This window comes from Tursiops truncatus, chromosome 5 (assembly GCF_011762595.2).
Source record: "Tursiops truncatus isolate mTurTru1 chromosome 5, mTurTru1.mat.Y, whole genome shotgun sequence".
NCBI classification, from domain to species: Eukaryota; Metazoa; Chordata; class Mammalia; order Artiodactyla; family Delphinidae; genus Tursiops; species Tursiops truncatus.
In genome coordinates, this window is record NC_047038.1 from 36,220,077 (window position 1) to 36,243,599 (window position 23,523).

Sequence of the window (23,523 nt, forward strand, 5' to 3'; positions counted from 1 at the left end):
TGGACACAGAGTCCCCCAGTTTGGCCTCATCAGTTATAGAGCTGATATGCAGATCTCTGGCTGCTCTGCCTCTATCTCAACCGGTTCCAAACTTGGATGAGAAATAAAGGAATGTATCTACCATCCCCTCCCCCATCCCAGCAACAAAATATACAGACAGTTTTTTTTTTTTTTTTTTTTTTGCGGTACGCAGGCCTCTCACTGTTGTGGCCTCTCCCGTTGTGGAGCACAGGCTCCGGATGCGCAGGCTCAGCGGCCATGGCTCACGGGCCCAGCCGCTCCGCGGCATGTGGGATCTTCCCGGACTGGGGCACAAACCCGTTTCCCCTGCGTCGGCAGGTGGATTCTCAACCACTGCGCCACCAGGGAAGCCCTATACAGACAGTTTTTTTTTTTTTTTTTTTGCTGTATGCAGGCCTCTCACTGTTGTGGCCTCTCCCGTTGTGGAGCACAGGCTCCGGACGCGCAGGCTCAGCGGCCATGGCTCACGGGCCCAGCCGCTCCGCGGCATGTGGGATCTTCCCGGACCGGGGCACGAACCCGTGTCCCCTGCCTCGGCAGGCGGACTCTCAACCACTGCGCCACCAGGGAAGCCCACAGACAGTTTTTAAGAGCAAAAAAGGGGGGTCTGATCTTATCAAGGTGGGCAGGGGTGGTTCTTGAAGTCGTGAGTGAGCCCTGTTGAGATGTGAACAATGGCTAGGAGCTGATGAGGCAAAGGGGATGGGAGGAGGCAGAAGGGTTCCAGACAGAAGACTGTCATGTGCCAAGGCCCTGTGGTAGGCAGGAGGTGTGGCACATATGAGGCTGTGAGAGGAGACAGAGGCTGGGTGGGGGCAGCAGCATCAGCTGGGCTGGAGGGGTGGCGGATACCAGACCTCGCAAGGCCCCGTGGTCCATGTTAAAGAGTTTGCTTTTTCTCCTAAGAGCAAGGGAACGCCACTAAAGAGCAGCAGTCAGATCTGTGTTTTAAGAAGTGTGGACAGATAAGAGGAGGGTGGGGCAGGGCAGGACAAGAGCAGGAGCAGTTAGGAGGCTTCTGCAGCAGCAGCAATATCAGCCCCCGAGTGATGACGGCAAGACAAAGCCCAGGTCGGCTGGAGACTCTGCTGACCTTATATACCACATTGGCTTCATCTAGCAGCTCAGACCAGATCAGAGAGGCTAACTTTGCATAAAAATTAATCCATTAAACTCTTCAATATATCATCATTCATGAACCCCTTCTATTTTTACCTCCTTCCATCACAGCCCATAATAAGAACTGGGGACACAACCCAGATGGAGGGAGGGCGGCTGAGATGTGTCCTCGGGGTCTTCTTGCTGTTCCTTCTCTCTCCCCGGCCCTCGGTGTGCTGTGTTCATGCAGCTCAGTATCAGGCCTGAAAGTCCTCCTCCACACCCCGGTGTCCCAGAGCCTGCGCCCAACACAGCGGAGAGTCCTTCCAGATGTGAGAGTCGCGTTTTTTTTTTTTAACATCTTTATTGGAGTATAATTGCTTTACAATGGTGTGTTAGTTTCTGCTTTATAACAAAATGAATCAGCTATACATATACATATGTTCCCATATCTCCTCCCTCTTGTGTCTCCCTCCCTCCCACCCTCCCTATCCCACCCCTCCAGACGGTCACAAAGCACTGAGCTGATCTCCCTGTGCTATGCGGCTGCTTCCCACTAGCTATCTACCTTACGTTTGGTAGTGTATATATGTCCATGCCTCTCTCTCGCTTTGTCACAGCTTACCCTTCCCCCTCCCCATATCCTCAAGTCCATTCTCTAGTAGGTCTGTGTCTTTATTCCTGTCTTACCCCTAGGTTCTTCATGACATTTTTTTCCCCTTAAACTCCATATATATGTGTTAGCATACGGTATTTGTCTTTCTCTTTCTGAGCGAGTCGCATTTTGTTTTGAACAAGGATGCAATTCCATTATGAAAGGCACCTCTAGAGTCGATTTTTGATGTGATGGAAACAGACGCAGTCCACACGCCTTTATGGAGAGCTATGCGCCCCACACTGTGCCGAGCAGTCCAGTGGCATGTGACAGGTGACAGGTGACATGTCCCCTGGACTAAGGGAGCTACACTTAAGCAAAAGCGTCACCCATGCAAGATCCGTGGAGGCTGAACCTATACTGCTCGGATCTTCCAGAGATCCTGGTGCTGCCAGGGCATCTCCATTTACCAAACTCACGTCACCAACTCAGACGTTACCAGCATAGGAGGCATCTGCCTTCAGAATGCCTCTGTGCACAGGACCCATGTGACAAAAGCAATTGCTATATAAAACAGGTTCTCAAAATATCGCAGGAAGTCAAAACTTGTTACAAGACTCTGCAGAATAAGGAAATATTTTATTTAGCCACTAGAGGGGGCTGTTGGCTAACTTTGGAAATTCGCCTGGTGACCAGTCAGGATTTGAGGATCTCCGATGGTTAGTATCCTTGACAAACGATGTAACTAGTATGGATTACTTCTTTTGTTAAGTAACCTCGCTTTCCTGAATAAGAGAGACTAATCTAGGTTGTAAGAAATAAAAATTCAGACCACAAATGGTCCAGAAAATCCCTGAGACAGAAGCTTCTATAACCTGGAGCCCACTCTGTACTGGGAATTTGTGGAAACCCTGTACTCCCCATCCCAGACTTGCCCGGGGTTAGCATGCTCTGACTTACATCAGTGGGTGATGCCCCCAAGGGAACATCTGGCCATGTTTGGAGACATTTTTGGTTGACACAACTGGGGAGTGCTTCCAGCATCTGGTGGGAAGAGGCCAGGGAAGCTGCTAACCATCTTGTAACGCACAGCTCAGCCCCACCCCCCAAAAAAGAAATTTTCTCACTCCACGTATCCACAGTGCCAAGACTGAGAATCCCTGATTTCGATGAAAAGGGCAATTTTCTTTCCGGGTGGGAAAGGCACTGGCTGGTCTGAAAGCTGGATATTCTCAGCATCCACTGGGAGAAGCATTTCTCCTTAGGGGAGGGCTGCTGTCTGGCAGAAGAACTCATCCCTCCCAGGGGAAGTCCTCCTGGGCAGGGCCTACTTCCTAGCACTTTAACTGTCTCTAACAGAAGACCCTAACGCAGGTGTCATGTATCTGTGGGTCCTTAGGTCCCCAGGGTGGATAAGGATAGGCCTGCCGGCCAGGGGTTCCATGGTCTATGGCATGGGGCCCTGAGACTCCTCAGATGCCCTCACTGAGACCAGGCCGTCGCTGCTGGCTGAACCAAAGAAGGGACTGGGTCCTGAGGAGAATCCATGTTGGCCAGTGCCCACGGTGCAGGGGACAGAGAGAGCGGGGGTGATGGGAACGGAGGAGAAAAGGCCTCGGACCCAGAAAACACCCTTTATTATAGGCGGAACTCCACCGGGAGGCTGGCGAGCAGAGGGCCCCCAGGGCGGGAGTGAGACCACTTAGCGCTCGCGGAACGCTGGTTCGGGGTGACATTGGGACACGGGGTTGGGAAGCACAGGGAGCCAGGAAGGAGGGGCTTCCCAAGGAACGGAGCCACATCTCGAAGCCAAGGCGACACTGAAAAACTGGAGCAGACGTGTTCCCAACACAGGGGTGTGTAGGGCGCGGTCAGCTAACTGCTACGCGGCAGGAAGCTGAAATAAGCTGAATCATCCTTCCTGTGGCCACTGCGCTTGCGTAAAGTAGCGACCTATCCGATGTTGGCTCACAAATCGCACCATCGGCGAAAGCCAATCACAGAGCGACACATGTTCTTAATCCCTATATAAGCAGACTGCTATAGGATTGCGGGGTCTTCCTTCCATCCTTCTTCAACCAAGCTGTGCTCCAATAAAGTGTGATACGAGAAGAATCTTGCGTGTGGCGGCTCGTTATTCTGCTGGTCGGAAACGGCCCGCCGCAAGTGGTGCCGAAACCCGGGAACTTCGCGCCCTGCATGGAGGACCGATTCAGAACTCGACACACGGAGTGAACCGTCGGATCAAGATCCGATCTGGGTGCCATCAAGACTGACGAGAATTGTTGAAGAAAACTTCGGAGAAGATGCTGAGCTGGATGTTCCTGATGATTCTTAATCGAAGTCTTTGTATTAGTTGGAATTCCACAAAGGATTATTCAGATTGTGCAACTGAGTGCTGCCGGGCTGGAGCCCGTTGCCTTTGGAGATTTTGCCTCTTGGCTCTCTTCTGCCTTTTCCTTCTTTGGGGAGTGGGTGGGGGTAGGAATCTTTGGAGTCTGCTGTGTATTTGGGATTATGCTGTGTCTCTGGTTGGTCTGTCGTGTGCGCATCAGGGCACATCGAGATAGGGTCCTGCTCACTCAGGCACTTCTGGCTATTAATGAAGGAGATTCTCCCGCAGCCTGGCTCTCCGCCCTGAATAATTCGAAATGATTGCCCTTGCACAGAGAGGCCTTGTTGCCATTGCACCTCTATAGGGAGTCATCCATTGTCCTGATTGCCCTTGCACAGAGAGGCCTTGTCGCCATCGCACCTCTATAGGGAATCAGCCATTATTCTGAGGCAGCCCTTGCACCCTGCGGCCCTTGTTGGCATTGCACGCAGGAGGGTGCCTCAGACATGCCAACAGAAAACTGCCCTCGTACGGGCTATGTTCTGCTTGGTGTTCTAATAAATAAAAAAGGGGGAGATGTAGGGCGCGGTCAGCTAACTGCTACGCGGCAGGAAGCTGAAATAAGCTGAATCATCCTTCCTGTGGCCACTGCGCTTGCGTAAAGTAGCGACCTATCCGATGTTGGCTCACAAATCGCACCATCGGCGAAAGCCAATCACAGAGCGACACATGTTCTTAATCCCTATATAAGCAGACTGCTATAGGATTGCGGGGTCTTCCTTCCATCCTTCTTCAACCAAGCTGTGCTCCAATAAAGTGTGATACGAGAAGAATCTTGCGTGTGGCGGCTCGTTATTCTGCTGGTCGGAAACGGCCCGCCGCAGGGGTGGGGGTGGGTATCATCTTCACAGGCGGTAGGGTCCGCCCTGCTCGTTTAGGCCTTTTTCTGGGACTTTGATACCCATTCTGCATCCCTGCACAGCAAGCCTGTGGGCAGAGGGGAGACCCCACCCCCACCCCGGGGTGGCCAGTCCCTTCTCACTGCCTGGGGGAGAGGCAGGTGGCATACAGACGGGGTCTTCAGGTTCCGTCCCCCCGACCAGCCTTAAGCTACAGGTTGCTTCTTCTCTTTAGCATCTTCTTGGAATTCTCACCGTCACCAACCTCACTTTCTTGCTGGCTCAGCCTTTTGCTGCTTAAAATATGGAAGAAACGCAATTGGTCAGAACTTTGATTCCAGGTCTGTCTAGATGCAATAACAATGCATCCAATCTGATCCCATGAAAAGGCGGTGACAGGCCATCAACACAGTCTGCATTTTGACATGGGCTGTTAAGAAACTCCCAGGTTCCCTCTCTTTGGTGGGAGGTCCGACCCATGCTCAGATGACTGAGGCACGCTACCACAAATCCGGAAGCATCTGTAGCTGGCAGCGCCCTGTTGAGGCCTGGGATTGCCAGCTATTCAGGCTGGATGCTGACGGGCTGGGGGGTGGGTCGTGGCTGACCCGCCAAATGGGACACTAATAATAGCAGTAACAGTAATACCAACACTTCCCATTATCACCCATCATTTCTCAGACCCGAGTCAACGCCTCTGAGAGGCGCTGGATTTCCTGCCCAGGTTTAGGAGATCAACAAGGGCCCCGTTGTACCTGAGCGATCCTGGGGGGGCACCCCCTGAGGCAGGGTCGTCGTCCTTGGGCCCCCCAAAGTCTCCTCTGTCCCGGGGTGCCGGCTTCTTCCTTTTGGTCCTTAGGGGTTTCTCTGCAGGAGACACGTGAACCCAGAAACCGGCTCTGTGACTCTGGGTAGGTGACAGCATCTCTAGGCCTCACGCCACCCCAGCATTGTTTGAGTACCTCTGGGGACCGAGTATGCACTCGGTATCTACTGCTTTTAGACCCGTTTAACTTGTGAGGAGGCTGAGACCTCGCGGGGGGCGAGAGCTATCCCAAGCCCACAAGGCTGAAAGGTGGCAGAGCTAGGATTCAAACTCAGTCGGCCAGGCTCCTGCTGTGTTTCTGCCACACCCCGCGGACGGGCAGCCTTCCCTTCCGAAGCAGTTAAGAACCTAGAACACAGCTCCAGTACCATAGCTTTTATTTTAATAGCCCTCCATGACTTTACACACCTTCCCCTTGCTATCCCGTTAGAGGTTACAACTATGATGTCCCTGAAGTTCTGCTGGCCAAAGGAGGAGGGCTAATTATCCCCACTTTACAGATGGGGAAACAGAGTCAGAGATGAGAGTCAGCTACTGAGCAGCAGACCCAGGAATCGGAATTATTGCATTTTGAAGGGCTAGGGACACAGGGGCATCCTAGCCTAGCTGCTCATCTACAGACAGGACACAGAAGCCCAGAGAGGGTAAGTGCAGTGCCTGGGGCCACACGCCAGTTAGTGGTACACCCGGTGCTGGAACCTATACTCCCAGCCCAGAGAGCCTGCAGGGCATCGCCTTCTATGACTCACCTGACAGCCCATGCTTATTGGAAAACGGTTTGCTTTCGGCAAGGGGCACCCGGGCCAACGCCGCCAACTCTGAGATGAAGCTCTGCTCAGCTTCCTGGATGCAGAGAGAGAGGGTCAGCTGGGCCTGCCTCTGCCCTGCTCCGCCTCTACATCGCCTTCCATCAGCACGAGGGGGCGCTCTGAGAGTGGGGACAGGACCGCGTCCCCATGTGGAGGAGGACTCTCCAAGAGGCATCCAGAAACGCCAGGAGCAGGCAGACGCACGTGTGATGTGGGGGAGCTACCCACCCATCCTCGCTCACACCAGCCACGGATCCCACTTTACAGATGCGAACACTGAGGCGCGAGGGGCTCGGTGAGGGCAGCAGCACCAGGAGCAAGCGCACCCCTGGTGACTCGAGTCTGAGTCCTTAACTGCCAACACCATTGATTATCAGCCAGACCCGAAGTCCGTGGCTTATTAACTGTGGGGCACTGGGAGGTGACCTACCTCTCGGGGCCTCAGTTTCCTCATCTGTAAATGGGAGACTGGGTGTAACCCGCACCTTGGCTGTCGGAGTAGGACTTTAGGTGGTGGATGTAAAGCTCTCTGCTCAGTGACTGTCTACAAGAGACCCTCAGGGAATAGACGTTAACCACCATGAACGTCTTTCTCATCATCGTCTCAGATGTCACTGCCACACTGGCGGCGAACACTCAGACGGCGCCAGCACTCCGCTCAGCCCTGCCATTCTGGATATTTGATTTTTTTACAGGCAGCCACTTTGCTTTCAAGCCGCACCTTATAATCTCACGCTGATGAGATTTTTCTGGGATGAGATATCCACAGGTATCACGAAAGCTGAGCTTCCTGTATGTTCTAGGTAAAGTGCAAACCTTGGTCACAGCAGCACTGCCTGAATGATACCGATGTTTGCCGTGACACCAAGAGGCCCACACGGTGGCGATTCACACACAGGGAGACGCTCATTCCTTTCAGCTCAACAGACAAAACTGACGAGTGGTCAGGGCCTGGCCCGGAGCTGGGTGCTGCAGACCCGGGGGAATCAAAGTTCACAGTTGAGCAGCGAGGCTGATGTGTCATCAGCCTGTGAGACTAGCGGGGGCTGAAGGGGTCCCGAGCAGGGCGTGTGGTCCTCACAAAGGCTCCAGTGCTGACCTGTGATCATGAGCTTAGCCTTTTACTATTTCCACTCCCCTGTAAACCACTGCCCACTTTGCAAAGGCCCATTTTCAGAAGCTGTACCTGTAGCTGGGTCTCAAGCTGGGCTCCCAGATGGTCCATGACCCTCGCGCTCTGCTTCCACGCGTCCTGGCGGGTCCGCTGGTGTGCCGTGAACTGGGCCAGGAACTTTTTCTGCTGCGCCAACATCCTGAGGGAAGGAACGAAGGCCGTCAGCGCTGCCCTTCCGGCAGGCTCGTTAGACCCAGCACGAACCTTTCCCCAAGGCCTGCTGCGTCGTGGGAACTAGTGACCGATAGCCATCCTTGAGCCCTCGGAGCCAGAAGAATGGCCATCGCGGGCACGATTTACTGCGGCCACATGCCCCGTGGACACAGCTCGAGTCCCTCCACCAGCGGCTGACTCATCAGAAAAGCAGATGCTGTCTGATTAACACTTGAGAATTTACAGAGTCTCACACATACATTTTTCACTTGATCTTCAGGGTGGCTTGGTGACATCAGCAGGACAGAGAGGAGAAAAGCTCGAGAGAAGCTCAGAGGGCCGGGGGCAACCCTGAGGTCCCACAGCTGCAAAGCGGCTGGGCTGCAAGTGGCTTCTTCATATGAGAAAATCATTTTAACCCCAGGGTGTGGCAGGGAGCAGGGAGATGGTCCCCTGATAGCACCCGTCTTTATTTAAAATCTCAGAATTGCGCTAGCTCCTCCCTTGTAAAACAGAAGGCTCGTTTCCTAGGATGCAGAGTCTGAGAAACCCTGCCTACAGCAGCCTCATTACTGCTAGTGGCAGAGGACAGAGCTGGGGCTGAAGCAGGGTCCCTGACCTGGAGAGAGACCCCACCTCCCTTTCAGCAGCAGAGACCCCTCCCCTCCTGCTTTGAATACCCTCCCCTCCTTGGCTGACCTTCCTCTAGTCCTCAGCAAACAGGAACATTCAATACCACCCACTCTGTTTCTGTAATCGTTCTCTGCCTTCTTCCTGTCAATCTTGTGGTTGATTTTCTGAAAGGGGCTAAATTTCTAGACCTGAAGGCAGAAGTCACTTTTAGCATCAATAGGCAGGTGTCCATGGAGTATATCTGAAAGCACAAAATTCCACCTGCTTTTGCTTCTGCTCTTCCTTCTACCAGTAATGCCTTTCCCCTCTTCGTTGTCTTTGTCTGGCAAACTCCTATTCATCCTACAAGACCCCATCATCCGTCATCCATCCATCTATCCGCTCATTCCTTTATTCATAAAAGTATTTCTGGGCTTCCAGGTGCTATGCTGGGTTTTGAAGACACAGTTGTGAATAAGAGACTCATAGCCTCTGCCCTCATGGGGCCCCACTCTGAGCTGGGGAGGGAGATAGATATCGAACAAATAACTGTGATACGGCTGAGGTCAGTGCTCTGCATTGTGGTTCTCTTTCACACCCTCAAGGAGGATGCATTACTTTCCTGGCACTGCTCTAACAAATGACCACAAACTAGGGGGCTTAAAAAAACAGAAATCTGTCCTCTCACAGAAGATCCCAGAAATCTTCAGTCAAGGAGTTGACAGGGCCATCCTTCCTCTGGAGGTTCTAGAGGTGAACATGTCCCTTGCCTCTTCTGGTGGCCGCTGGCACCCCTTGGCTTGTGGCTGTGTCACTCCAATCTCTGCCTCTGTCGTCACATCATCTTCTCTGTGTGTGGTCAAATGTCCCTCTGCTTCCCTTGCCATTGGATTCAGGACCCGCTGGGATAACCCAGGGTGATGTCCTCATCTCAAGATCTTTTACATAAATGACATCTGCAAAGACCTTTTTCTAAATAAGGTCACATGCATAGGTTCAGGGATTAGGGACATGGACATATCTTCTGCGGGCCCCGTTCAGCTCACTACAGAAGCTGGGTGGCTTCTTTCTGTGAGCATCCTCCTCCCCAGACCCGCTCTGTCACCAGTCCTGGCCACTCTCGACCATCATCCTGCTGGCTTGTCTGCTCCCCCATGGACCTGGCTCTTGGGAACGCAGGGAAGTGACAGGCCTGCCCAGGAAGGGCCTGTGTGCCCGGGTTAGGGGCAGGGCTTCACGCTCGAGGCCTGGGGAGCCGCGCGAGGGTCCAGGAGCATCTGAGACATGGGCTGCCTCGTGTTTTCTGCGATGCCCTGGTTGCAGCACGGGAAGCAGGGAGGACGAGCAGGATTCTGGTCAGAGGCCACAGCTCTAAGCCAGGAGGGGAGCAACAAGGGCCCTGGACAAGAGAGCCCACAGAGGACAGAGGCTGTGCTGGGACAGCCAGGTGGTGCCCGAGCTTGGGAGCAGGAGCCCCTACAGGACTGCTGACCCCTGGCACGTCCTGGAGGGAGGAAACGGCCTGACTGTAGGCCTGGCTGTGGGATCTGAGTCATCCAGTGAGATGCGTAAGTTCATCGACTTCTTGTGTTTGGACTCAGATTTGACTATGGAAATGAACATTAAAAAAAAAAAAAAATCCATTCTGAAAGAGTTCTGATTCCAGAACTATTTGAAGTTCACATTGCACTGTGCAGTGCCCCATGGCTCGGCAATGACAGCACTGACGGCAATGATGGACATCAGCGCCCTGGCCACGTGCTGGCCTGTGTGTGGGCGTTGTGCAGGCTTTGCGTTGCTCATCTGCACAGTTATACATCCATGACACAGGTGTTACTGCAACCCCATTTTACAGATGGGGAACCTGGGGCTCGGGGCGTGAAGGGACCCAGCCACTATGTGGCTCATGGGAGGGGTCGCCACCGCGTCACCTGGTATCCCTAGGCAAGCTCACTCACAATCCCACCCCTTGCCAGAGATGCAATTTGAAATTTACCATCTGACTGAGAATTGTGCTTATTGACATCTCATTTTTTAAAGTCAATACCTGTCATCACCACACTGCTCTGTCCCTAGGAGCTCTGGCTGACTTTCACTAGAAACTGCACTTATGAACTCAAGGAGATGGGCATGGAGGGAAGGGCATCAACGGCCATGTATGAGCCTGTAAATCAGTGAGACTGGGTCATGCACCCACACCCGCACTGGGCTTTGCTTTTATTTTCCATAAACCCAGCAGGGCTGGACCAGGTGGTGACCAAGGCCCCTCCTCTTGGGTCACTGGGGTCAAAGTGGAGCCCTTGCACCACATCCGTCAGAATCCCTGGAGGGAGGGAGTGTGTCAGCAATTAGATGCCTGGGCCTCCCTCAAAGTTCCTGAGTCTGGGTCTCCAGGTGTGGGGCGGCCCTGCATGTTCAGCAGAAAGCCAAGTGAGATGGATGTCCCCCAGATCTGAGAACCGCTGGACTGTAGTTTGATGGATATGCGACAGTCAGAGCAAGCCCCAGCCTCAACCCAATGGCAGGGCATTTACTGACCGCTGTTAATGGCCAGAGGATTTACAGAGGGGATGCTGGACTCACTGTGACCCAGGGGACGCCGTGGTTCCTGTTTCCTAAATGAGCGTGAGATGAGGGCTGGGATTACTCATGGCATGGCACGGACCTGCTCTCCTCTACCCTGCAGAGCGGTGGTCCTGCTGCTGCTTCCAGCCGGCGGGATGCCTCCCCTCTGCCCCCTCCCCTCATCGTAGTGCCCGCACCAACTTCCTGCCACCTCTTTACTTGTCCGTCTCTCCCTGCAGGCTGCGAGCAGTCGGGTGGGAGGCGCTGTCCCCCGTGCCTAGCTCAGGACCTAAGTATGTGCTTACATGGACTTGTCGGTGCGGAGCCCACATCTCCTCAGCCCACCTGGTGGCCGGCTGCCCTTCAGTGGACAGTTCCCGCACGCACCACTGGCATCTTACAAGCACCTGCGACCAGGTACCGGGGCTTCCTCCGGCCGTGAAGGGGGCGGGGGGCTTGGCCAGCTCAGGGATGCCTGGGAAGGCTGGAGAGTTAACGCCTCCAGGACAGACCCTCAACCAATGTGGAAGGGGGCTGGTAGACAAATCCCCTATTTTCCTTGCCCCTTGCTGGCGTAACTGGAAGTTGAGTTCTGCACAATCTCTCAGGAGGTCCAGACCAGGGCTGGGCCTCAGTTGCCACGGAAACCCCTCAGCATCACAGGCCTTACTGGCTTTTCTCCCATGTGGTAGGCTGCTCAGCGGCCCCCAAAGGTGTCCACGCCCTCCTCCCTGGAATGTGTGAAGATGTTCTGTTACACGGCAATCGGGACTTCATAGGCGTGATTAAGGTTCCTGATTTAAACTTGGAGATGATCCTGGATTATCTTGGTGGGTCTCAATCACCAGAGCCCATAAAAGCAGAGAAGCTTCCCCAGCTGGGGTCAGAGAGATGCAGCAGAAGAGATTCCAAGTGTAGGCAGGACTTAATGCTCCGAGATGCAGGGGCCACGTGCAAAGACCAGAGAGTGGCCGATGGGACACCGGGAGGGCCAGCCGGTAGCCACAAGGAAATGGGACCTCCGTTCTACAAGGAACTGGATTCTGCCGACACCTGAAGAAGCATGGAAACTTCCAGAGCCTCCGATGAGAGCCTGGCCAGCAACACCTTGATTTCGGCCTGTGAGGCCCAGAGAAACCGGCGGCGCCCGCCCGACTTCTGACCTCTGGATCCCTGAGATAACACAGCGTGTGATTGGCGGTGGGTCCATGTTATGGCAAACAGCCTTCGTCCTCATTCCCCTGCTCCCTCCCTGTGCTTCCTGGGCTCACCTGCCCCCCAGGTCCTTGGCTCAGGGTCTGCTTCTGGGGGAACCCTCAGCACGGATCAGAGAGGAGATGCCAGTTCAGGGCTGTGAAGACCGCTCAGACCTGGAAAGGAAGCTCCCGCCACACCTTGACTTCCGCCCTTGTGCCAGGTCCCTTGCAGGGGCCGTGCGTAGAAGGGAGAGCCAGACAGGGGCTCATGGGCTTCCACGCAGTGGGGGAGGCAGAGGAGACCCGGGTCCGCAGGCGAATGTGTGGGAGGTCAGCTGCCGAGAGTGTCAGTGTCACTTGCACTGAGTGTAAGGTCAGTGCCGAGAGACACGTGCAATGCACAGGGGCCGGGATGGCCTGCGTGGGGACCCGCAGACAGCAGTGAGGCCTCACCTCTGGTGCACAGCTCCGGAGGCTTCCTGAGCTCCACCCGCTACCTCGGCCCCTGACGAAGGATCACCGAGTTCCTGCTTTTTCCGCAGCTTGAAATGTTCCATTCTCTCACCTAGAGCATTTAACATACACACAACGGTCAGCGTGCATGTCTGAAGGACTGACACTGCCAGGTCTGGCCCGGGCGCTGAGGTGCAGGGATCAGCAGGTCACACGTGCTCTCAGGTGTGCCTCCACCAGCGCCACAGTTCACGCTGGGAAGGACTTCGTGTGCGTGAGGATGCTGCAGCTTCCGTCACACCCTGCGAACCCGGGAGGGCAGCACCCCGGCTCTCCCTGCAACTGCTCAGGCCCGGCTTTCTTGTCAGTATCAGGAGAAAGGGGAGCCGAATAGGAAAGAGTTAACGCTAAAGGGCCACCACAAATGGATAAAAATCCACACCAGGAAGGAAAAGCCATTCAAACCCCATTCAGAGCTGCAGGGGTGCAGTTAGCCTTACAGACGTGGGTGCTGAACTGGGTGCTTTCCAAGGAGCCGGGAGGTTTAGCCTCTGAGTCCGAGGTGCACTGGTCTGCATATCAGAACCTGCTTATTCTTTTCTTTTTTAAATTAAAACAATGGTATATTTTGAAACAGATGATGAAGCCTAAAATTATTTTCTACTGGATTCTTACTACCACCTGAATTAACTGCCTATTTATTGGACCGTAGTTATAATGAGAGGATGTATGAAGGGGGAGCCCAACCGTAGCCCTGCAGATGCAGAAACCAAGGCCTAGAGAGGGGATGTGAGCACCCTGGTCCCTGAACGTTCTGCAGAGGCGATCAGCCTCATCTGTCTCCTGCCCAAGGAGACCAACCCTTACTTTGGAAAAACAGCAGGAGGGATCTGTAGCCAGCTGGTAGATTTCTGGGCGTGTCCCAGATTGTATCTGAATGTAGGGCTTAAATTCCCCAGGGCCAGGGGAAGAGAAAAGTGGCAGCTGAGCTTATTGAGAAACATAATATTCACAGGAGACCTGCCCCCAGGACCCTGCCGGTCCTTCGTTTGGGGATCTTGGACCGTCCAGGAAGCATCCGTCAGAGAACATGGGATTCTACTTTGTTCTGAAGCCCTGGATGCACGGAGGGATGGTACAAGAACAGGCCTTAAGGAACTGGATTATGTCTGTTACTACACCATGTTCTTGCTGGCCTTGGGGATCTTGTCCATTCCATCCCCTGGGTGGCCTCTTACAAGAGCCCACAGGGGAAAACTGTCTGGGCCTCAGGCACATTTATGAGCCACTAGCCTTTTCTTTCTTTTTTTTTTTTTTTTGCGGTACGCGGGCCTCTCACTGTTGCGGCCTCTCCCGTTGCGGAGCACAGGCTCTGGACGCACAGGCTCAGCGGCCACGGCTCACGGGCCCAGCCGCTCTGCGGCATGTGGGATCTTCCCGGACCGGGGCACGAACCCGTAGGTAGGCGGACTCTCAACCACCGCGCCACCAGGAAAGCCCCCACTAGCCTTTTCTTATGGACACTGTGACAGCTTTACTTGAGGAAATTTCTATCTCTTTGGCCACCAGGACGTCCAGAGCCAAACCCATGTCACCTCTAAGTAGGGATCTGATGACATATGTCCCAGATGACGGCATAGCCCCAACTCCACCTCACTGTCCTGTCCTTGTTCTGATTAGCCTACTTTAAAAAAAAATGCTACTGTACTGTATGGATATATTTCTTTAAGTGCTTTCTCAAAAGCCTTTTGGGGACAGAGCAGGAGATAAATAAATACATAAAACATTAAAAAAATTAAATCTCCCAAAATAAAATTTGAAAGACCTGACATCTTGCCCTGTCCCCAGCTAAGAGCATGTCTGGCTCGTGGCTGGCAGGGCTTCCCGGTGGAAGGGCACTATACCCTGTAGGGTCTTCAGGTGATGCCGCTTTCTCTCCTCGTGGTCCTGCATGGCCCTCCTGATCTGCTGGTAATACGCGTGCACGAGCCGGCCGACACCAGCGCTGGTCACGTAGACGCTTTCCACAGCCGCCTCCATCAGTGTTCTCTGTGGGCAGGAGGGACAAGTCTCGGCAGAGGGCACACTCGGAGCCAGCCATGGCCAACATGGTCCTGGCTCCCATCTTCCACCCACTGCCAACCTTGGCTGGCCAGGAGCAGGCAGACAGTGCGTGGCTGGTTTAAACCAGTTTCGATAATCTTATTTTCCTTTGTCAGGGATGGAGACTGACTGTATGACCCAGTTCTGGTCAATGAGATGAAATATTAGGGAAAGTCTGCTGAGGGCCAACCCTTTCCGAACATTAAGGCAAAGCCTTGGTGGGGGTGACAGACTTTGCTGTTTCCCTCTTCCTGCCTAGAATGCAAACTTGATGTCTGGAGTGGCAGTGGCCATTTTGAGACTATGAGGCAACCAACCAACACCAAGAATGATGGATCAGAAAGAGAGAGTCTGGTCCTTGGTCCTATCACAGAGCCTCTGTGCCAGCCTGGAACCACCTACTTCCACATTTCTTGTTATGTGAGATCAGTAACTTCTATTTATTTTTGTCCCTTGCAGTTACATGCATTCCTCAATGATATACTTTCAGACCCAAAGCAGAACAGAAAGGAAATGCTGAGATGTCCCATCATCAGGGACATGTTGGTTGTGCACTGGCAAAATCACCGTCTTTTACTTCATAAGATAATGGGCAAAAGTCAGGTTCCAGAGCCCCCATTTCAGCATTTATTGAATGGTTCCAAGCTTTGGGCAAGAAAAAAATACCCATTTATTACTGTTGAGTGATTGGTTATGTTCCAAGGCCTAAGAAATGTTCCCTGATCTGCAGGTGTGGACGGAAGCTGTGGAGGTGAGGAGGGTTGCAGCTCAGGGTGCGGAGCAGGTGAGAGCCCACCTTCTCACTCCCGGGCCCTGCTCCTCCCTTACTGTGGCCGGTTCTCTCTCCCTCTCTGTCGGACATCTACATCTGATTCCACCGCCCACGAGGACTCTGGGCTCTGGCCTTGCACTTCCGGTCAGGAGCTCCCACTGACGGCCAGTGGCCTTCCTTGAATTTCATTTAGCACATGGAAGGCAGAAGACAGGAAGTCCCTCTTCTCCCCTCTCAGGTCAGCAAACCCACCTGTACATCACGCCTTCTGTCCGTCTGTCTTCCTGCCACAGGGAAGTGGTGTCTACCCCCTCTGCATCCCACCCCTCCCCCCCTCTCCAGGGCCTCCACCATTCTCTCCTCCTCGTTAGTTTTTCCAGCTGGTGTACCATTCGAATCAGCAAACACATTCGCTTGAGTAGCTCCAACTTTTCAGCCCTCTCTCGATCCCCCTCAGGCACGCCCTGTTGTCTCAGTTTCTGCAAAACTTCTCAAGGGTTAGCGTGTCCTCTCCCAGTAGATCGTAAGCTCCTTGAAGGCAGGAATGCTGCCACCTGGCTACTCTCTATCCCAGCACCTGCCGCAGGGCCTGGGGCCAAGGAGCCCTGTGAAATGAACATCCTTCCAGATACTGAGCCCATGTTCTTTCTGGTGCGTGTGTGTACTGGGGGCGGGGAGGGGTGTTCATCATCATCTAATTCTGAATCAGAGTCCCTTGGGGAAGGTGAGGACAAAATATGCCAAACTCATACTTCATTCTGTTTTCCTGTAACGACCGTTGATTAGGTCAGAGTTATAGAATTTTAGGGGAAGGAAGAGACCCGTCCAGCATCGCTAGCCCTGACGTCTGGATCATGTGCGGCAGACGTGAGAGATTTAGAACGACAAGGGGTGTCTCAGAAATGTGGGTCCAACCTCTTTACTGTGCAGATGTGTGACTTTACATAAATGAAAGGACTCATGGAAGGTGCCCACAAGCGTCCTGGCATATCCTGATGTGGGTCTGCTGCCAGCCGCAGATCTGCGCCACCTCCCGTGGGTGCCGGCCACGGACTCTCTCTGCCGTGGTCTGCAATACACGGGGTGCCTTGCCTTTTCTTATGGCTCGAGTGAGGAGGCAGCCAAGGGGTCGGTCATGCAGGGCAAGGCCACCTCCGGTCCCAGCCACTCACTGAGGCTGGGAGGCTTTAAACATGTCTTTTGCCCAACGATAAGCCTCAGTCTTCCCACTCGAATGATGGAAAGAAAAATCATCCTTTCCGTGCAAGGGCTGTGGTGAGAGCCCAGTGAGACGAGGCAGGCAAAGCCCTCCTGCAGACGTAGGAGGGCGACGCTCACGTCACTTCTTACACGGCTATTTGCACACCTGGGGTTCCATCACCGTCAGTACAAGGAGTAAACCACTGCTTACTCAAGTCAGACTGATTTTAGCTGCATTGCTCAGCTGTCAGGGCCAACGCCACCAACCCTCAGGTCTCCGCAGAGGCGGCCAGAGGCAGGGAGTGTCCATGTCTCTCCCCAGGAGAGGGGCTTCGGTTCGAATCCTGCGTCAGCCACTGACCGGCTGGGCAGGGCAGCTCTGAGTGAAACCACGTCCCTCTCGGAGCTGCTGCAAGGACCGAGCCAGGGCTCAGAACGGTGCGACACGGGGCCAGGCAGCAGGCACAAGTCCTCACTGCTCCACGGGGGAGGCCTTCCCTCTTACGGGTGAGGAAAAGGAGGCTCAGGGAGCCAGGTCAGCCCTGCGAGGCCAGAAGCCCCTGGGCAGGCCCCGGCTGCTGCTCTGCCCAAATCCTGCCTCTTGTCCGCCCCCGCCCCCCACCCCAGCCCAAAGTGCCTCGGGCTCCCTGGGGCCGGGGTGGCCTCGCACCTTGAAGTCATCCCTGTCCTTGGCCCGGCTTTTGGAGGCCATGTTCCGCGCGTGGCCCAGCAGCGTCTGCCCGATGGCCCGCTCTGTGTGCTGCTGTAGGAGCTGCCCGACTTCCTGGGCCTCGGCCAGGAGCTGCTGCCGAAGCTGCAGCCGTGTCTGCTGCGTCTCCTCCTCCAGCCGGCCAGCCTCCTCCAGGACGCGCGCCTCCTGAAAAGGACGGGCGGGGAGAGGTTGGAGCCCCACTGCTGCCCTGCACGGATGCTCCGGTCAGGGCCAGGACCAGGATGTACGGTCGGCCCTGCCCGGGGTCCCAGGAAGGTTGGAGAAGGAATGGAGAAGGGGTGGAAAGTGAGGACCTCTATACGCACTTGACGGGCCTGGGTATATTGACGATCCCCCAAGGCATTTATTGAGCACCAACCACGTGCCCAGTGCCATGTGGCTTCATATACAAGCACTTCCTCATTCATCCCAAACACCGCGAGGCCTGAACACTAGCAGCGATGAGGGCACAGAGGCTCAGAGAGGCTAAGTAACTTTCTATAAGTCCCCCAGCAGAGCGGGTTCTAAAGTCACGTCTGAGTCCGCGAGTCGTCTGGGACATCATGGAGGCCAACACAAGGCCTACGGGGATTCCTTTCCCTGAAGGAATAAGAGCTGGAGAAGGAGGTGGGGGAATCAGAGGTAGGGCAGTAAGTCCTGCCTGCTTCCCACCAAGCCCTCCTGGGCCGAGCAAAAGAGACTGTGAGCTTGTCCCTCGCGAAGGGGTCAGAAAACGTCAGCTGCTCCTATAGCTCAGTGGCTACAGGAGACCTGCAGTCAGCTTGCTTGGGTTTAAATCCCAGTCCCACAATTTACAGTCTTTCTTTTGATTTGTTAAAACCTTAACACAGACTACAGAGCCCTTTTCTCCCAACGCCCGGTGACGACTGTACCTATCCGTGCTCTGATTTCACGTGCGTTTTTAGTATAATTATAACGTACACCAGAAACTTTGGGCATACTGGGTGACCCAGTACGGGGGGGCTGCCATTGTCCTGACCCCACAACGATGCTGGGGCAGGGTTGGGGTTTTGGCTAAACCGGGCTGGAACCTGGAGGCTGAGGAAGCAGCACTCCTGTCTGCGGGGCAGGGGGCTGACGCACAGTCTTACCAAGGCTCTGAGCAGCTGCCACTGATGCTCGTCCAGACACTGGGAGGAGTCCTGCTCCAGGGCGTGCTGTTCCCGCAACTCCTGGAGAAGGCTCTTCTTCCCTGACAGCCTCATCTGGGTCAGGGTGGTGATGGCGCTGCTGCGGAGAGCCAGCCTCCGGAGAGCTGAGCGTAAGAGCAGGTCATGCCCCTGCAGGATGCACTGCGTGGACCTTTGGAGAAAGTGGGGGCCGGGCTGAGGGGTCAATATTCTCGGCTCCACTGAGTGTGACTGGTTAATGTTATGTGACAGCTTGACTGGGCCGTGGGGTGCCTGGACATGCGATCAAACATCATTCTGAGAACTTCTGTGAGGGTGTTTCTGTATGAGGTTAACATTTGAATTGGTAGACTGTGTAAAGCAGACTGTCCTCCCTAATGTGGGTGGGCCTCATCCAATCAGTTGAAGGTCTGAAGACAGGAAAAAGCTGACTTACCCATGAGTAAGAGGGAACTCCTCCTGCCTGAAGGCCTTGAGTGGGATATAGGTTTCTCGTTTTGGACTCAAACTGAAACACTGGCTTTTCCTGGGTCTTGAGACTGCTGCCTTCAGACTGGCTCTTACCCCATTAGCCCTCCTGGTTCTTAGGCCTTTGGACTTGGGACTGAAACTACATATTGGTTCTCCTGAGTCCCCAGCTTGTCAGCTGCAGATCTTGGGACATCTCAGCTTCTCTCTGTATATCTACATCTATATCTATAGGTTCTGTTTCTCTGGAGAATCCTAGTACACTGACCCACCAAGAAATGCCCCCAATAGTCATGCCCCACAGGGAGCCTTTACAGAGGTCGTAGGTTGGAATTATCCCATCCCCTGCTGCCCATCCTCTTAGACGTGGTGCTGACCTGGGTTATATTCAGCCAACTGTTCCTTTACTAATCCTTTTAACTTTATCACGTTCTGCCCCAAGTTTCAGGTGCATATATGCAGCTGCCTTCAGTACATATCCACTCAAATTTCTTACATAATAGCTCTCAAAATTAACACATCCAAAACTGAAATCATGAGCTATTTTTGAGTTCCTATCCCAATGAGTCAAGTAGAAAACCTCGGTCTACCCAGCAGCCTCGACATTTGGCTTTATAACTTGAGGTATTTTCTGACAGCCTGAGAAGTTGAACAAGGCACTGTCAGTCAGTTTACCAAGGAGAAGAGACCTGGCAAACACTCCAGGCTTCCAGCCGGGGGCCCTCATCCTAAGAATAAGGAATCATCCCTTATAAAGACCTAATTTTGAATCAGCTAAATTCACCAATGGAGTGGTTGATTTGTCACTTTCTGAAATCCCTGCTAGAAGTAAGATAAATCCTCTCTGGAGGAAGATCCCATCATTCAAAGTCTCAAATTATCTCTACAATTTTTAATAACACTGTCCAGTGTTCAGTAAAAATAACCAGACTTGCAAACAGATAAGAAGTGACCAAAAATAACAAGAAAAAATGGATAATAGAAACATACCCACAAGATATTGGACATTAGAATAATCAGCTATGATGAACATGTTTAGGAAATTAAATGATAAGATGAACTTTAGCAGATAACTGGAAACTATGACAAAAATAAAATGGAAATTTTAGAACTGAAAACATAGTAACCAACATTAAGAATTCAGTACATGGGTTTAACAGCAGATAAGACACAGCTGAAGAGAGCATGAACTGGAAGATAGTTCAAAATGAGTATCTAGACTGAACCACAGGGAACAAAAATACAGAATAGCTTCTAAGAGGCAAAGGACATAAGGTGAAAATAATCTAATAAACGTGTAACTGCAGCCCCAGGAAAAATAGGGACAGAATAGGCAGAAGGAATATTTAAAGAGATAGAGGCTCAGAATTTTCAAAAACTGATGGAATATAGCAAATCACAGGTTCAAGAAGCACTACAAATTTATTTAAAACAAGCAAACAAGAGTTTCACAAAAAACCACATCCATGTTTAGGCATATTATAATAAACTGATGAAAACCAAAGAACAAAAGAAAATCTTAAAAGCAACCAGAAACAATTGAAATCAGAAGACAAAATATTACCTTTAAAAGTATTTAAAAAAAACCAACCAAACTAGGATTCTATACCCAATGAAAACATTCCTCAAAAATGAAGATGAGATAGACATTTTCAGACAAACAAAACCTAAGAGAATTTGTCACCAGCACATCTAAAATAATGAGAACCTTCATGCCAAAGAAAATACTCCTAGGTGGAAACTTAATGATACAGGAAACCATCAAGAGCAACGGAAAGGGTAAGTCTAAATGAATACTCACTGCAGAAACCAAAACTAGTATCTCATGGGGTTGAAAATATAGAGACATGTAAAATATCCAGTAAGTCATGCACCCACATCAATTCTGACTCCGAGCTTTCATCCGCGGCACTCTGCTATCGCTCTATTTCACATTTATATTCACAATGTGGTCTCGAGATCACACTGTAAGGGAGGCCGGGGTACGGTTAACCTTACGGATGAGGACTCTGAGGTTAGCACGGAGTATCACACAGGACACAGGCCCCCACCCTCCAGAAGGCTGTACTCACTCTTCACTGAGGCCGCCAAGTTGGCCCAAGACTCGGTGGACGATGCTGTCCTGGTCATCCCGCAGGTGTGTCTGCAGCACAGTGGACAGTGTGTGCTCCTCCATCCACACCTAAACCCCAGGACAGAGGGACAGGGGTCAACTCAAGTTCATGTCATCCATCATTGCTTTGTTGGATCATACCTTTTGTTTCTTATTTTTTTTAAATCCCTTTCTTAAGGGATTTTTTTAAAAGTCCCTCCTCCATCCATACCTAAACCCCAGGACAGAGGGACAGGGGTCAACTCAAGTTCATTTCATCCATCATTGCTTTGTTGGATCATATCTTTCGTTTCTTATTTTTTAAAAATCCCTTTCTCCCTTGATTTAATTACATTTTTCTCTTATATTTTCGGCTAAAGTTTAAAAATGTTTCCTATTTGCACGTACATCTTAAGGCATTTAATACATATTTTCTGTGGCATGAGGAAGGGATCTAATTTTCTTTGGATAAATTGATACTAATTGTCCTAGCACCATTTATTAGATAATTTATCTTTTTATGATGGGCCTGTCATGCCACCTTGTCTGATGTAGTTTCCATATATATATGAATTTCATTCCAGGCTCCTTCTTTTATTCTGTGGATCTGTCTGTTTATTTCTATATAAATGCCTCACTGCTTTAATTCCTGTAGTTTATAGGAAGACTTCATAGCTGCTAGGGCAAGTCTTCCATATTCTTTTGTACAAAACTGTTTTAACTATGCTTGGTTGCCTTTTTTTTTTTTTTTTTTTTTGCGGTACGTGGGCCTCTCACTGTTGTGGCCTCTCCCGTTGCGGAGCACAGGCTCTGGACATGCAGGCTCAGCGGCCATGGCCCACGGGCCCAGCCACTCCGCGGCATGTGGGATCTTCCCGGACCGGGGCACGAATCCGCGTCCCCTGCATCGGCAGGCGGACTCTCAACCACTGCGCCACCAGGGAAGCCCTGGTTGCTTTTCTTTACATATGAATTTTAGGATCAGTTTATCAAGTTTGGGAAAACAGCTTTTTTTAGATTTTCTTCTAATTGGATTGAATTTACAGATTAATTTGTAGAGAATCACTGTTTTTCCAAAATTGAGTTGTCCTATCCAAAAACAAGGCTTTTCTCTCAATTCTTGCTTTATCCTTTCAACAACATTTTATAAACTTCTCTGTTAAGCTCTTATAAACATTGGTCAGATTTATTTTTAGGCACCCTGTAGCTTTGATACTGAAGGGGATGTTTCAGGCTCCCTGTAGCTTTTATTCTGAAGAGGATCTTTATGTTATCACTGTTCTCCTCTACTGCTTTGAAAGTTACCTATTCTGTTTCTATTTCTTCAGTGGTTTAAAATTTTTAATGTACATTCCCACCTCCAGAAATCTTAAGTTAATCAACATTTCTTTTACCTTAGAATTCATGACAGTCAGCACTTCTGAAAATTTCTTATCTGTTATCACTTTGAATTTTATCTCTCCTTCATTCTCTCCTTCTAGATTCATAGCTCATACTGAATCTCACAAAATCACACTGTGTGACTCAGAACTCTTCCTTTAAGTCAGTCTCTGACTCCTCTTGTGAGGGGTCTACAATAACCTGTCAAAGTGCTTGGGAAACCAGAACATTCTAGAAAATTCTACACAGTGCAGATTCTCTAAAAGGTAAATTAACATCGTCACTAAGAACATGGGGGTCTTTGGTGTGCGTTTTGAGAAGGCAGATAAGACTAGCAACGGGATCCAAGGCCGATCAAGAGGACGGAGATCATAGGATCAGATGGTGCCTGCAATGGTCACACCACCCTCTTCAACGTTATCGAACGCAGGTTCATGAATGTTTAAATTCCGACGCAAAAAGCTGCTTCCGTGGGCTAGAGCGCTGACCCTGTTCATTGCTACCAGGTTATTCTGTGGTTTCCCATATGTTTACTCTTTGTTTCAAATTTTCATTTACTAAGGAGAGAAAGGGAAAAGGAACCAACAGGCAGTGCATGCCCGGTACATGCTCCTATAAAAGCGGTGGGTTTAGAGGTAGGGCCGGTGGAAAAGTCAACACCTAAGGCAGACACTGGAGTGCTGGGAGGAGGGAGGCACTGCAGTTTTAAAAGCACAGTCAGAGGAGGCCTCAAGGTGAAGGTGGCTTCAGGATAAAGATCTGAAGCAGGACGAGTGAGGCAGGAGCGCCCAGGGAGCTGGAGGGACACAAGGATGCCGGGGAGGCTGGAATGGGGTGAGAGGGGGAGACAGGGAGGGGGTCAGAGGGTAACCAGGTCCTGACAGGCAGGGCTGTGTAGGGCATGGTGAG

General features: G+C 51.9%; 1 protein-coding gene across 8 annotated transcripts in view; it reads right to left on the reverse strand.

The window, feature by feature from the left end:
- Nucleotides 1-2,334: 2,334 nt before the first annotated feature.
- EVC (EvC ciliary complex subunit 1) overlaps nt 2,335-23,523 on the reverse strand; it is an 84,005-nt gene continuing 62,816 nt past the window's right edge. For 5 of the 8 annotated variants that reach the window (XM_073805035.1, XM_033856834.2, XM_033856835.2 and 2 more), the window contains 9 exons: nt 21,215-21,324; nt 18,636-18,846; nt 17,482-17,688; nt 14,641-14,785; nt 12,737-12,848; nt 7,770-7,896; nt 6,524-6,617; nt 5,704-5,815; nt 2,335-5,244 (listed from right to left, as the gene is read on the reverse strand). In XM_073805035.1, the coding sequence (XP_073661136.1) occupies nt 5,160-5,244; nt 5,704-5,815; nt 6,524-6,617; nt 7,770-7,896; nt 12,737-12,848; nt 14,641-14,785; nt 17,482-17,688; nt 18,636-18,846; nt 21,215-21,324 (1,203 nt within the window). In that variant the 3' untranslated portion in view covers nt 2,335-5,159. The remainder of the gene's footprint in view (nt 5,245-5,703; nt 5,816-6,523; nt 6,618-7,769; nt 7,897-12,736; nt 12,849-14,640; nt 14,786-17,481; nt 17,689-18,635; nt 18,847-21,214; nt 21,325-23,523) is intronic. The other 3 variants (XM_033856832.2, XR_012331930.1, XR_012331929.1) reach the window with 3 other exon arrangements.